Source organism: Eimeria tenella, genomic scaffold, assembly GCF_000499545.2.
Source record: "Eimeria tenella Houghton genomic scaffold, Eth_scaff23, whole genome shotgun sequence".
Classification (NCBI taxonomy): Eukaryota; Apicomplexa; class Conoidasida; order Eucoccidiorida; family Eimeriidae; genus Eimeria; species Eimeria tenella.
Genome location: NW_013542157.1, coordinates 355,090 through 367,604, shown reverse-complemented (window position 1 = coordinate 367,604; position 12,515 = coordinate 355,090). Strand labels below are relative to the sequence as shown.

General features: G+C 47.0%; 3 protein-coding genes across 3 annotated transcripts; 1 reads left to right on the top strand and 2 right to left on the bottom strand.

Annotated features, from left to right (window-relative positions):
* Nucleotides 1-923: 923 nt before the first annotated feature.
* On the bottom strand, nucleotides 924-2,518 carry ETH_00017200 (clathrin-associated adaptor complex small chan, putative; the record flags this gene model as incomplete). The annotated part of the gene is made up of 3 exons (XM_013374842.1): nucleotides 924-1,058; nucleotides 1,694-1,838; nucleotides 2,289-2,518. The coding sequence occupies 3 exons, from the start codon at nucleotides 2,516-2,518 to the stop codon at nucleotides 924-926; spliced, it is 510 nt and encodes a 169-aa protein (XP_013230296.1).
* A 1,194-nt stretch (nucleotides 2,519-3,712) lies between these two features.
* On the bottom strand, nucleotides 3,713-7,306 carry ETH_00017195 (uncharacterized protein; the record flags this gene model as incomplete). Its single annotated transcript, XM_013374841.1, has 6 exons — nucleotides 3,713-4,234; nucleotides 4,490-4,571; nucleotides 4,935-5,035; nucleotides 5,599-5,673; nucleotides 6,361-6,445; nucleotides 6,765-7,306. The coding sequence occupies 6 exons, from the start codon at nucleotides 7,304-7,306 to the stop codon at nucleotides 3,713-3,715; spliced, it is 1,407 nt and encodes a 468-aa protein (XP_013230295.1).
* A 500-nt stretch (nucleotides 7,307-7,806) lies between these two features.
* ETH_00017190 (uncharacterized protein) lies at nucleotides 7,807-11,142 on the top strand (the record flags this gene model as incomplete). The annotated part of the gene is made up of 4 exons (XM_013374840.1): nucleotides 7,807-8,639; nucleotides 9,211-9,899; nucleotides 10,312-10,370; nucleotides 11,035-11,142. The coding sequence occupies 4 exons, from the start codon at nucleotides 7,807-7,809 to the stop codon at nucleotides 11,140-11,142; spliced, it is 1,689 nt and encodes a 562-aa protein (XP_013230294.1).
* Between the last annotated feature and the right edge of the window lie 1,373 nt (nucleotides 11,143-12,515).

Here is a 12,515-nt window from a genome sequence, read left to right as displayed (position 1 = left end):
GAGGCCAAGCGCTGCTGCGGCTGCTGCTGCTCCGAGTTGCTGCCACTGCTGCCCCGAGTTGCTGCTGCTGCTACGCGTTGCTGCCGCTGCAGCAGCCATCAGGTCGTGTTGCTGCCTCGAGCTGCTGCAGCAGCAGCAGCAAGCACAGCAGCAACGCGTTTTAGCTGTTCCTTCAAAGGCAATGAGATGCTAGAGGGGCATCAGAACAAAAAACAATTATTTTAATTAATTGAGGAGATAAATTGCATTTAAAAAGAAATTGCATTTCTTTTTCAAAGCAAGTGCTGCTAAATTGCTGCAAGTAATTATCTCCTAAAATGGCTGGCCTCGAAAGCCGCAGTCGGAAGAAGATCAAAACGGCGCAGCTGCGGTGTCTGTACACCGCAGCGCAGCTGCGGTGTCTGTACACCTCAGCGCAGCTGCGGTGTCTGTACACCTCAGTGTCTGCACACCTCAGCGACGCTGCGGTGTCTGTACACCTCAGCACACCCCACTGCGCCTGCGGTGTCTGTACACCTGAGCGCACCCGCAGTGTCTGTACACCTCAGCGCACAGCGGTGTCTGTACACCTCAGCGCATCTGCGGTGTCTGTACACCCCACTGCACCTGCGGTGTCTGTACACCCCACTGCACTGCGGTGCCTGTACACCCCAGTGCCTTCGGGTACACCCCACTGTACTGCGGTGTATGTACACCCCACTGCAGCTGCTATACCTCTACACCCCATTGCCCTGAGGTGTCTGTACACCCCACTCTCTGGGGTGTCTGTCCACCCCAATCCCTGGGGCGTCTGTACACCCCAGTCCCTGAGGTGTCTGTACACCCCAATCCCTGGGGTGTCTGTACACCCCACTGCCTGAGGTGTCTGTGCAGCTGAGTGTGTGGGGTGTCTGTACACTCGCACTTTGGGGTGTCTGTACAGCTCAGTGGAGCTTGGAGGGCTTCGCGGCTGTCTCTTCAGTGAGGGCGTCTTGGGCGCCGACAATTCTCAAAATGGCTTTTTTGCTCGACTCCTGCAGTTCGCCCCCGCAGATCACTTCGTCCAGCAAGTAGTACGCCTGCATGCAAGTCAACTCGCAAGTGCATGCATGCATGCATGCATGCGTGCATGCGTGCATGCGTGCATGCAACTGAGTTTACACGTGCATGCATCCATGCATGCACGCATGAATGCACACTAACTTAAACATGCATGCGTCCGTGCATGGAATTGAATTTCAACGTGCGGGCGTGCATGCATGCAAAGGAATTTGAACACGCATGCATGCATGCAAATGAGTTTAAGGGTGCATGCAGTGAATGATGCATGCATTAATGGTGCATGCAAACAAAATTAAAGATGCATGCAAACAACCTTGAGGATGCATACAAATGAATATTGGTGTTGTATGCAGTTTAACATCAATGATGCATGCTAACAAACTTAATGCTGCATGCAGCAAAGTATCAGTGCTGCATGCGGGAAAATAAAATGCTGCATGCAGCAGAAGAAAAAAGCTGCACTAAGCCAGTCACAAGCATTAAACGCAGCAAAACAAAAAATAAAATCATTTCTGCTCATTTGTTTCAAATAAAAAGACGCGCAAAGTCTCAGGTGTACAGGCAGCTGGGGTGTACAGGCAGCTGCCTGGGGTGTACAGGCAGCTCCTTGGGGTGTACAGGCAGCTCTGAACGCGCGTTTTGAAGCGCTCACTTTGTGGAAGTTGAATATTAAATCTAATTCACAAACATTTCCGAAATATTTGTCCAAAACTTCGACATAATGATGCACAACTTCCAAAACTAAAAGGGCGTTTTCGTTCGCGTCCACGCAGGCGATGAAAAACAGACTGGCGTATCTGCAAAAGCCAAAACAAACAAATAAACCACCAAATAAACAACGAAAATAATCATTTTTAATCATTCTAATTAATTAAATAATAATGGGGGAGGTGTGGAGCCCGCTGTCTTCGGTGAATATGAATAGAAGCAAAAGGGGCAGGCAAGTTGCAGCCTAGAGATTCTAAATTCGTTTTTATTTCAACTAAATCCTAAAAACTAAATATTAAAAACTAAATACTAAAACTAAATATTAAAGACCAAATATTAAAAATTAAATGTTAAAAATTAAAAATTAAATATTAAGTACATATATATAGTGGTAATATACAGAAACAACAAAACATCCAGTCGACAAGTGCACAACCAACAGCAGCAAGTAAAAGCAAAGCAGCAGCACTGCAGCAGCAGCACTGCAGCAGCAGCACTGCAGCAGCAGCAGCACTGCAGCAGCAGCAGCAGCAGCGTACCGTTTGAAGACGAGTTTGGTGTCTTCTCGCCACTCGATGACGTTGCACTGCCTGGCGTTGCGCTGCAGCACTTTTGCTGCTGCGTCTCGGATGAGTTCATTTCGAGCTTTTGCGCTGCGAGCAGCAAAATGCAAAAAAGAAGAAATTTCTTTTTCTGCTTCGCAGTCTCCGAACCAGCGACAGAGGCGGACCTTGCCCTGTCTAGACACCAGAAGCAGGAAGTGGAACATCGCGGGCCCCGCAGCAGCCGCTGCTGCTGCTGCAGCGCCTCGCCGCAGCAGCAGCAGCCGCAGCAGCAGCGACCCGCAGCTACCGCAGCAGCTGCTGCAGCAGCACCAACGCCTGCGCGGCGGGCAGCAACCAGCAGCAGCAGCAGCAGCAGCTCCTTTGCGGGGCCCAGGAGCCCGAACTCAGCGAGATTCCCTTCCGTTCAAGTTGGGGCATGAACTGAGCGGAGCGCGGGGCCCCAACTGCGAAACAAACTCCAGATCCTCCTCTAAAACAAAAAAGAAAAGAAAAAATGGTCCAAAAGAACTTTTAAATCGGAGAAAATCCATAAATTCAACTTTTTGCAAGTCCAGACCGCGCCGGGTGTCGCGCGAGTTCGCGGCGGCGATCCGCTGCTAAGATGCGACGCAAATGCAGAAAAAAAGAAATATTCTGTTCAACTTCATCGAATATAACTTTATTTTAATAATATTTATTCTTTTGATCTGCAAAAGAATCCCAAACTCGCGCGATCTTGCGCGGCGGCGCATGCGGTCAGCGGCAGGTCCACATACACCTGAAATTGCAACGCTCCCCGTTCAGTTTCGACGCAAACTATCTTCAAATTCATTTTTATTTCAATTAAAAACTCCATTTCATAAATTTATCGACACTTTATTCTAAAAAAGAACGGCTTGCCGCGCAGACACAGCCCACCCGACCGCTGGCGCTCGCTGGCGCCGCAGCAACTTCTTCTTTTCTTGAATTATTTCCTTTCTTTTTTCTTTTTAATCAAACTTTAATCTTTTTTATTTTATTTATTTATCCGAGCTTCTCTTTGAGCCCTTTTAGCCCCCACAGCAGCTCCTTACTTGCCTCGCCAGAGCCCCCTTCCCTTCTCTCTGCTGCTGTATAGAGGCTCTGCCGTCCCTTTGCTGCTGCTGCTGCTGCTGTTGCTGTTGCTGCTGCTGCTGCTGACTCGTTAACTGCTGCAGCTGTTCAGTGGGGAGCTAGGTGCTCGTATGTGACATCAAATTGCATTTTAATTTAATGCAATTGTTACAAAAGCAGTTTCCAAATACTATAGACTTTAAATAATATATTTATAAATGCATTACCTAGAAGGCCACGGGAACAGCCATTTATAAATTTGTTTTATTTCATTAAAAAATTAAATTAAAAAATTAAATCTTCTACAAAATGCATGCAGCAGTAGCTCAGCAGTTGCCGCGGCTGCGGCTGTTGCGGGGCTTCAGAGGCTGCAGATCGGACAGCAACGGAGGAGCAGCAGCTGCTGTTGTTGCTGCTGCTGCTGCCGCTGCAGCAGCAGCAGCTGGTGGGGGCCCTGGGAGGGTTCCCATCGCCTCGTCTGAGGTGTACATACACTCCAACTCTGCGCCATCAGTGGGCCCCTCATCTGCTTCGTCGAGGTCGCTCAAGTGTCTGGACAGCTCTGCGAGCGGCAGCTGCTGCTGCTGCTGCAGCTCGTGCTGCTGCTGCAGCTGCTGCAGCTGCTGCAGCTCGTGGCTCGTTGCTGCGCTGCCCTCAGAAAGTTCTTCTTGAAGGCCTAAAGCTTCCGTCAGTGCAGCCAAGAGGGGGGCATTAAGGGGCTGGTTTTCAGGTGTACGTACACCTGGAATGGCAGCAAACTCCGCCGGCTCTTCTGCAGCAATGAGACTCAGAGATGCTTCTGGGAAGCAAAGTGAGCGCTCCGTGGAGTCCAAGAGAGCCAGCACGTCCTGACAGCCACACAGCAGCAGCAGCAGCAGCAGCAGCTTCGGCAGCAGCAGCAGCAGCAGCAGCAGCGGTAGCTTTCGCAGCGGCAGCGCAAAGTCGCTAGGTGCAACACAGCCAACTAGGATGGCTGCAGCAGCAACAGCACAAGAGAAACTACGACACAGCTACAGGGACGCCAGCAGCAGCAGCAACAACAACACTAGCAGCAACAGCAGCAACAGCAGCAACAGCAGCAGCAGCAACAGCAGCAGCAGCACTTTGTAGGTGAGTGCGAAGAGTTCGTCTTGAGGCATTGCCATCAGCTTCTCCCTCAGCCGAATGCGCCTCTGTCTTTGGACTCTAAAATAAAATAAAACAATAAATAAAAAAAGAAAAATAAATAATTTTGGGGGCGGAAGACACAGGCCAAAGAAAGTGTCAGGTGTATGTACACCTGAACCTGCACGGCCAGGGAGCCAGTGAAAGAAAATGAGCGAAAGAAAGAAATAATTAAAATAAATTAACATTGGATTGAATAAAACTTCTTTGGAAAATATAATTAAAATAAATATTTAATTAAACACAACAGAAGATCACTTTGCACCATTTTTTCTCCTTTTTTTCCGGAAATCAGCGTTTAAATTGATTTTAAACTAAATTAAAATGAATTCGTTTATTTTAAATTAATTTATTTTAATTATTTATTATTTTAATTTGTTTTACTTCACAGAACTGTGAAAAGAAAGCCTCGCGAGGTTCTGGTAAGCCGCCGAAGGCAGCGCGCAGAAAATGTCCTGCAGCTCCATCTGGGAGACGACGATCCCCTAAGGCAAAAAAAAGAAAACTAAAATAAATAATAAAACTAATTTATAAATAATATAATTAATTAATATAATATAATAAAATATATATATATGGGGCTACAGGACACTCTAATGGTGAAAAAACGAAAAAAAAAGAAAACAATTTCGTTTTGCCTTTGTGGACTGGGGTGTATGTACACCGTAATCAGGCATTTGTCTTTTCGAGAATTTGCGAATGAAGAAATGCAGAAAGATGCAAATAAAACAGATTTATAGTCTTAAATTATATTAATTTATAAGTATATAAAGATAAAAAATAAATAAAGATTTAAAGTCCACATTAGGAGCTTTTTATAGCGCGGCAGAAAGCAACAAGATGCAGCTTTCCGGTGTACAGACACCTCAAGCTTCACTTGAATTTTTGGTTCACCAGTGCAGCTTCAGTTCGTTGAAAGCGGCTTTGAAAAGGAAAAAATAATAAAATAAATTGAAAACAAATGAGTTCAAAATGGAAAATAAAAGCAAACAAAAAGAAATAATAAACAGAAGAGAGCATGCAAGAACAAGCGCCGTTTCCGGTGTACAGACAGCACCTCGTTCAGCCGCACAATCGCCGGGTGCATATTTGCTGCTTTCATTTCTTCCAAAACCAGAAAAGCCTGAAGATATTTATCAAAACAAAATGAATTAAAGAATTTAAATATAATTGTGAATTAAAATGTAATTAAAAGGCAATTAAATGAACATTCAACATCTAAAGTCACGCGTTGCACAGCAGCAGATCAGCCCCGCTGGCGCTGCTCCAGCCACCAGAATTCTAAACCCTAAACCCTAAACCCTCAGTTTTTCCTTCCGCGCCCGTTTCTTCATTGGCTGGTTGCAGCAAATAGACAAATTAAATAAAACAAATAAAACTGAACAAATGAAGCAAAAGAAACAAATAAATGGGGATTGGAGGAGTCCAAATAAAAATAAAGAAACAAAAAGAACAACTCGGTGACTCGCGCCGTTTCAGGTGTACATACAGCTGGCTGTTTGGGTGTATTTGTTGCAAATTGCTTACTTCGTTTTTTCTTTATTTCTTTTTGTTGTTTAATTCTATTTCCCTGCATTTAGTTTAAATTAACTAATTTTTATTTATTTTATTCATCTAACATCACCCTTCTAGTTTATATGTATATCAATTTAATTCAAGTTTCTCCTCATCAGCTTCCCCTTTCGTTCTTTTTACTCAATTAGCATTCTATTTACAATTAATTACATTTATATTTTTGAAACTAATTACATTTTAAATTAATTATATTTTTAATTAAATATTTTGAATTAAATTAGAATTCATTTTTCACCTTTTCGGGCTTCGCCCGGTGGTTCAAAATGTACGCATGCAGCTTTAGGGTGTACGTGACCTCGTCATAGTTCAGCCCGCAGCGCCTGCATGCAAAAATTCAAATTAATTGAACTGAAAGTCTCAAATTAATTAATTAAAATGCAAATTAAAACTTTTAATTCAAATTAAATGTCTTTTCAAAGTCAAAATGTTCATTCTGGAACTCCGAAAGCTGAGCTGTACGTACACCACCTGCCCATACACCCCAGCGCCGGCGAATTTGCAGTTGCGGAAAAACGCGAAAAGAGGCGAATTAAGCAAATCAATTGAATAAAATGAATAAAATAAATCAAATTAATGAAATTAAATCGATTAATTCAATTAATTTGATGCATTTTATTCATTTTTGAACATTTTAATCACCAGTAATTCGAAAACAAACGCTCAAACAGCGGCCACTGACGCCGCGTCAGGGCCCCCCACATCCTTTGCTGCATCCACCGCTGCGCCGCCACATGGCCCTTAATAATATCAGTCAAAGCGGGGCCCCCTTGGGGCCCCTTTGGGGGCCCCCCGGGGCTCCCCAGGGGTCCCCCCAGGGGGCCCCCCAGGGGTCCCCCCAGAAGGGCCCCCAGGGGCCCCCCAAGGGGGCCCCCCGGGGGCCAGCCGGGGGTGGGAGCCGCAGCAGCCACTGCAGCCGGAGAGGCTGGAACGCCTGCAAACGAAAACTGCTGCCACTGCTGCTGCTGCTGCTGCTGCTGCTGCTGCTGATGGGAAGCAGGCGGCGGCAGGGGAATGTGGGGAGGAGGAACTGCTGCTGCTGCTGCAGGGTCCGGGTGTCTGTGCATGCGCCTGTTGTGGGGCGGAGGGTACATGCGAAGCCCGCGGGGGGCCCCCCCCGAAAGGGGGCCCCCCGGGCCCCTTTTTGGGGCCCAAAAGGGCGCCAAACAGCGACAAGAAAGCATGTTATTTGTTCATTTAAAAGCAAACAAAAATGGACTTAAAAAATGAACAAAAATGAATTTAAATTCGCAGAAAATTCGAAGTTTTTTCCACTTTTTCGACTGTAACGACGCCCCAGAGTCCGAACTTTCAAAACTATTTTATTCCATTTGTTCAAATATTCAAAAACTTAATTAAATGCCATTTGATTTAATTCATTTAATCCAAAAAATTTATTTTTCTTCAACTTCCAGACCCTCAAGGCCTTCGGGGGCCCCTGGGGGCCCCCACGAGGCCCCCGGGGGTCACGGGGGGGCCCCTGGGGGCCTCCGGGGGCCCCTTGGGGGCCCCCAGGGGCCCCTGGGGGCCCCGCTGGTTGTTTTGCTTCTAATTTGTTATTTATTTTATTTAATTTGTGAATTAAAAGGAAAGTTATTATTTGAATATGCATTTTAATTCAAATAGTATATTTTGTCGAAGCAAATCAGCGGATTTGGCAATTTTTGGTTTGCTGCGGAGCCCCATGAGCTGTCTGTACACCCCAAGCAGCAGCAGGGGCCTCACAGCCGCCCTGGAGTTTCTGCTGCTGCACGAAGCAGCAGCAGAAGAGGCAGCAGCAACTAAGGGGCCCCCCGGGGGGGCCCCCAGGGGCCCCCCGGGGCCCCCCAGAAGGGGGCCCAGGGGGCCCCACAGGAGGGGCCCCAGGGGGCCCCCCTCTGCGCTGTACGTACACCCCAACGGGAGGGATGGCCCCACCGCGTCTGCTGCAGCAGCAGGAGAAGCTGAAGCTCCAGTTGCTGCAGCAGCAGGGGAAGCTGAAGCTCCAGTTGCTGCAGCAGCAGCTGAAGAAGCAGCAGCAGCAGCAGCAGTAGCAGCAACAGGGCTAGAAGCGCCGGAATCAGCAGCAGCAGCAGCAGCGAGCCCACCAGAAGCAGCAGCAGCAGCAACAACTGCCGCAGCAGCAGCAGCAGCAGCGCCAGCCCGTCTCGTTTCTTTTGTCAGCTTCTCTTTGGATTTATCAGCAGCAACTCCAAAGGCCCTCCAAGAAGGCCAAGATGCAGCAGCAACTCTAAAAGAGGTTTGGGGGGCCTCCGACTTAGGGGGGCCCCCCCAGCCCTTGGGGGCCTCCCAGGGGCCCCCAGCAGCAGCTAGCGGAGCTGGGGAGGGCCCCCTGCAGCAGCAGCAGCAGCAGCAGCCCGGGGGCCCCCGCCAAGTGGAGGGGCCCCCCAACCCCGGGGGGCCGCCCAAGCTTGGGGGGCCCCCCGGGGGCCCCCAGCCCGAGGGGGCCCCCCACCCTGGGGGGCCCCCCTTTGATGAGTTTAAGGGGCTGCTGCTGCAGGAGCTGCAAAGCATAGGGTTTGTGTCTGCAGCGCAGCAGCAGCTGCTGTGGGGGGCCCCCTTTTGCTGCTGGGGTTTGCTGCTGCCCTCAGTGACAAAAAGATATTGTAAAATAAAGTTTTTATTAAATGCAAATAACAAGTGCAACGCGGACTTCGCGGTGTACGTACACCAGAACGGGTGAGAAGGGTTTAGGGTTTAGGGTTAGGGTTTAGGGTTTAGAAGGGCAACTCGAGACTTACTGATTAGTGAATTTATTCTCATTTATTATTTCGTTGCCCTTGAGTATTTTCTTTTGTCTGTTATTTCTTCTTTGAGCCTCTTGAGAGACAAAGATAAATGGCCTTTTAGCAGCAGCAGCAGCAACAGCTGCAGCAGCAGCAGCAGCAGCAGCAGCAGCAGGAGCGCGAGTAGCTGTCCCGTTTTTTTCCGCTTTCTTCTGGAACTAATGATTTATGTTCGAATTGACTTTAAACAATTCCATCATTATTTTTTTTTTAATTAAAATAATATATTAATTAGATTTAAATAATATTATTTAGTTAATTTATTTAATATTTGAACTAAATATTTATTTGCTTCTCTGCAGGCTCATGGTTGTTGCCTTAGCCCAGTCCCACTTCTTGCTGGCAGCCTCTCGAGCTTCTTCGGAAAAAGAAAAAAGCAAAAAAGAAATTAAAAATATTTTAAATCAAAATGAAGATGCAAACTCAAATGTAGCTGCTGCTGCAGCGCCAGACGCAGCAGCAGCAGCAGCAGCAGCAGCAGAAGCAGGACAAGCAGCAGTAACAGCAGCGGAGGCGGGGCGACCGACAGAAGCAGCAGCAGCAGCAGAAGCAGCAGCGGGAACAGCAGCAGCAGCAGCAGCAGCAGAAGCAGAAGCAGCGGCAGGAAAAACAGCAGCAGCAGCAGCAGCAGCAGCAGCAGCAGCAGCAGCGGAGAGCCCCAATAACCCCTTGCTGGACTCCTCATCTCTTGGAGAAAAAGACGATAGGGAAGAAAAAAGAAATTCCGAAAAAAAAGAAAAAAAGATTTTTAAAATTAATTTCAAAACTGAAGTCCTCAACTCCGCAGCTTCCGGAAAAAGAAAAAGAGGGGCCCTCCAGCTGCACCCGCGCATGCGCTTAGGCACCATCACCCTGCAGCAGCAGCAGCAGCAGCAGCAACAGAAGCAGCAGCAGCAGCAGCAGCAGCAGCAAAGTTGCTGCGCTGCGCACAATGGGGGCCCCCCGGGGGGCCCCCTGGAGGTACAAGCGGATATATTTGGGTGTGTAGCAGGTGGGTCATTAAGAAAGTGTAATTTAAAATAAAATAAAAATAATAAAATAGAATTTATTAAATAAAAATAACAAAATAGAAATAGTAAATAAATTAGATTTGATGAATTAATTAAAAGAACACAGAGGCGGGGGAGAGGAATTTGCCACTTAGCGCAGCAGCAGCTGCTGCGCGAAGAAGCTGCAGCAGAAGCAGCAGCAGCAGCATAAGCAGCAGCAGCAGCAGCATAAGCAGCAGCAGTAGTAGCAGCACCAGCAGAAGCAACAGCAGCAGCTGCAGAAGCAACAGCAGCAGAACCGGCAGAAGCAGCAGCAGCAGCAGCAGCAGCAAAATATCTATGTAATTTAATTCTTTTATTTTTTCGCCCTTTGAAAAAGGAGATTTGAGGCTGCTGCTGCTGCTGCTGCGCCAGGGGAGCTGCTGGAGACGAACGAGCTGCTGCTGAAGAACCCCGAGTTGCTGCTGCAGCCGGTGAGATAAAAAACGAAAAAGGAAAATAAAAAGAAAATAAAGAGAAAACAAAAAGAAAATAAAATTTAGAAAAAGAGGAACAAATAGGGTCTGAGAAAAAGAAAAGAAAGATAAAGAATTAATTTGCTCAAATTAGAGATAAATAAATTAATAAATTTCTTCTTTTAAACTAAAAAGAGGCATAAGAGTGTAATGAATAAATGGAAAGATGCATTTATGTAAAGTATTATAAACATATTTGTTTAGCTTTTACATAAATATTTATTTATTGTTTATGGAAAGCATTTTAAATATATTTGTTTGCTTTTCAAAAAGAAAACTCAAAGGAGGTCTGGGGTGTACGTACACCCCGCTGCTGCTGGGTGTACGTACACCCGGCTGCGCAGCCGCCTCGTCCGCGACTAAAAAACAAATAAATATTTAAAACAATTAAATGCAATTTATTGTTTTATTATTTTATTTAATTTAATGCAATTTGTTGTTTTATTTTATTTTATTTCTTCTCTGCATTTAAAACCCTTTGCAGCAACTCAGTGCCACTTGCTGCTGCAGCAAAACGAGCCAAACCAACCACCAAATATAATACTTTTTACAATTAAATGTATCTATTTATTTATTTATTTATTTTTATTTTTTATTTTTATTTTTATTTCTTTTTTTGCAGCCAGAAAGAGGCGGATGGCTTTTCATTGCGAAGCCGGCGAAGCGTCAGCGTCAGGCGAGCTGTCTATACACCCCAGCGCAGACGCCGCGCAGCAGAAAAGCGAGTTAAATAAATGCAAAAACATTTTATTTAAGTTTATTATTTTAATATTATAATAAATAAACATTTGTGTTGCATTTAAGTGCATTTTGCTTTTTGATCCGCAGGCAGAAAATTTGTTAATAGAAGAAGAGGCTCTCAAAGTGCGCCCCGGCATAAGCGCCCCCAATGGCCTAAACCCTAAACCCTAAACCCTAAACCCTAGGCCCTCAGGCGAGCTAGGCTCTTTCCCGCGTTGCTGCTGCAGCTGCTGCTGTTGCAGCAGCTACTGCGGCAGCAGATCGCGCCTTGTCGCTGCAGTTGCCTCCCTCCCAGCTGTTGCTTACGCGCATCAAGCAGCAGCAGCAGCAGCAGCAGCAGCAGCAGCAGCAGCCGCTGCTGCTGCTTCTGCTGCAGCTGCAGCAGCAGCAGCTGCTGCTGCTGCTATGGGGGCAAGACGCCCACTAGAATTGCTTTGCTGCGGGCTCTTTTGGCCTTGACGATAAGCCTCAGTTTGTCTCCTACTTTTGCTGCGAGCAGCAAATTAAAACATTTCATTATTATTATTATTATTATTATTATTATTATTATTATTATTATTATTACTATTATTCATTATTATTATTATTTATTGCCATCAATGCCATTTTGAATTAATTCATTTTAACTGCATTTTTCATTTTCGCGGCGCAGGCAGCTGCAGCAGCCGGTGCTGCAGATCCGCCCGCTAGGGTTTAGGGTTTAGGGTTTAGGGTTCGCTGACGCGTCCTGTTGAGGCAAGCAGCAGCCTCTGCTGCATCAGCAACAGCAACAACTTGGGGATCTCCCGCGTTTATTTTAATTATTAATTTTGAGCTGCATGCAGCAGCAACAAGTCCTTCAATTTCGCTTCCGGGACAAGTGGCAACTGGCTGGCCCTCCTGCTGCTGCTGCTGCTGCTGCTGCTGCTGCTGGGGGCTTCTTTGGCGGTTAATGAGGCAGTAGTCGACGTGTCTGCTGCTCCAGTGGGCGCATTCCACCTGCTGCTCCTTTGCTGCAGCAGCGCAGCAACAGCAGCAGCAGCAGCAGCAGCGGGAGCTGGGGTGTATGTACAGCTGGGAGCGCCGCAGGCTGCCCGCGGCATTCACTTGTCTTTTCACTCCAATTAAAGTGCATGCAATTGCAACAAAGTAGCAGCTGCTGCTGCTATTGCTGCTGCTGCTGCTGCTGCAGCAGACAGGAATGCTTACTCATAGAAAAACGCAGACAGCGGCTGGCCGCGGGCAAGTGCAGCACGTCAAAGACAGCATATTTTAGCAGCATCTGCATGCATGCAGCCCCAGAAAAACGCATGCAGCGCGCTGCTCCTGCTGCCCCGCTGCAGCGGCTGCTGCTGCCGCTTCTGCCGCCGCTGCTGCCGCCAC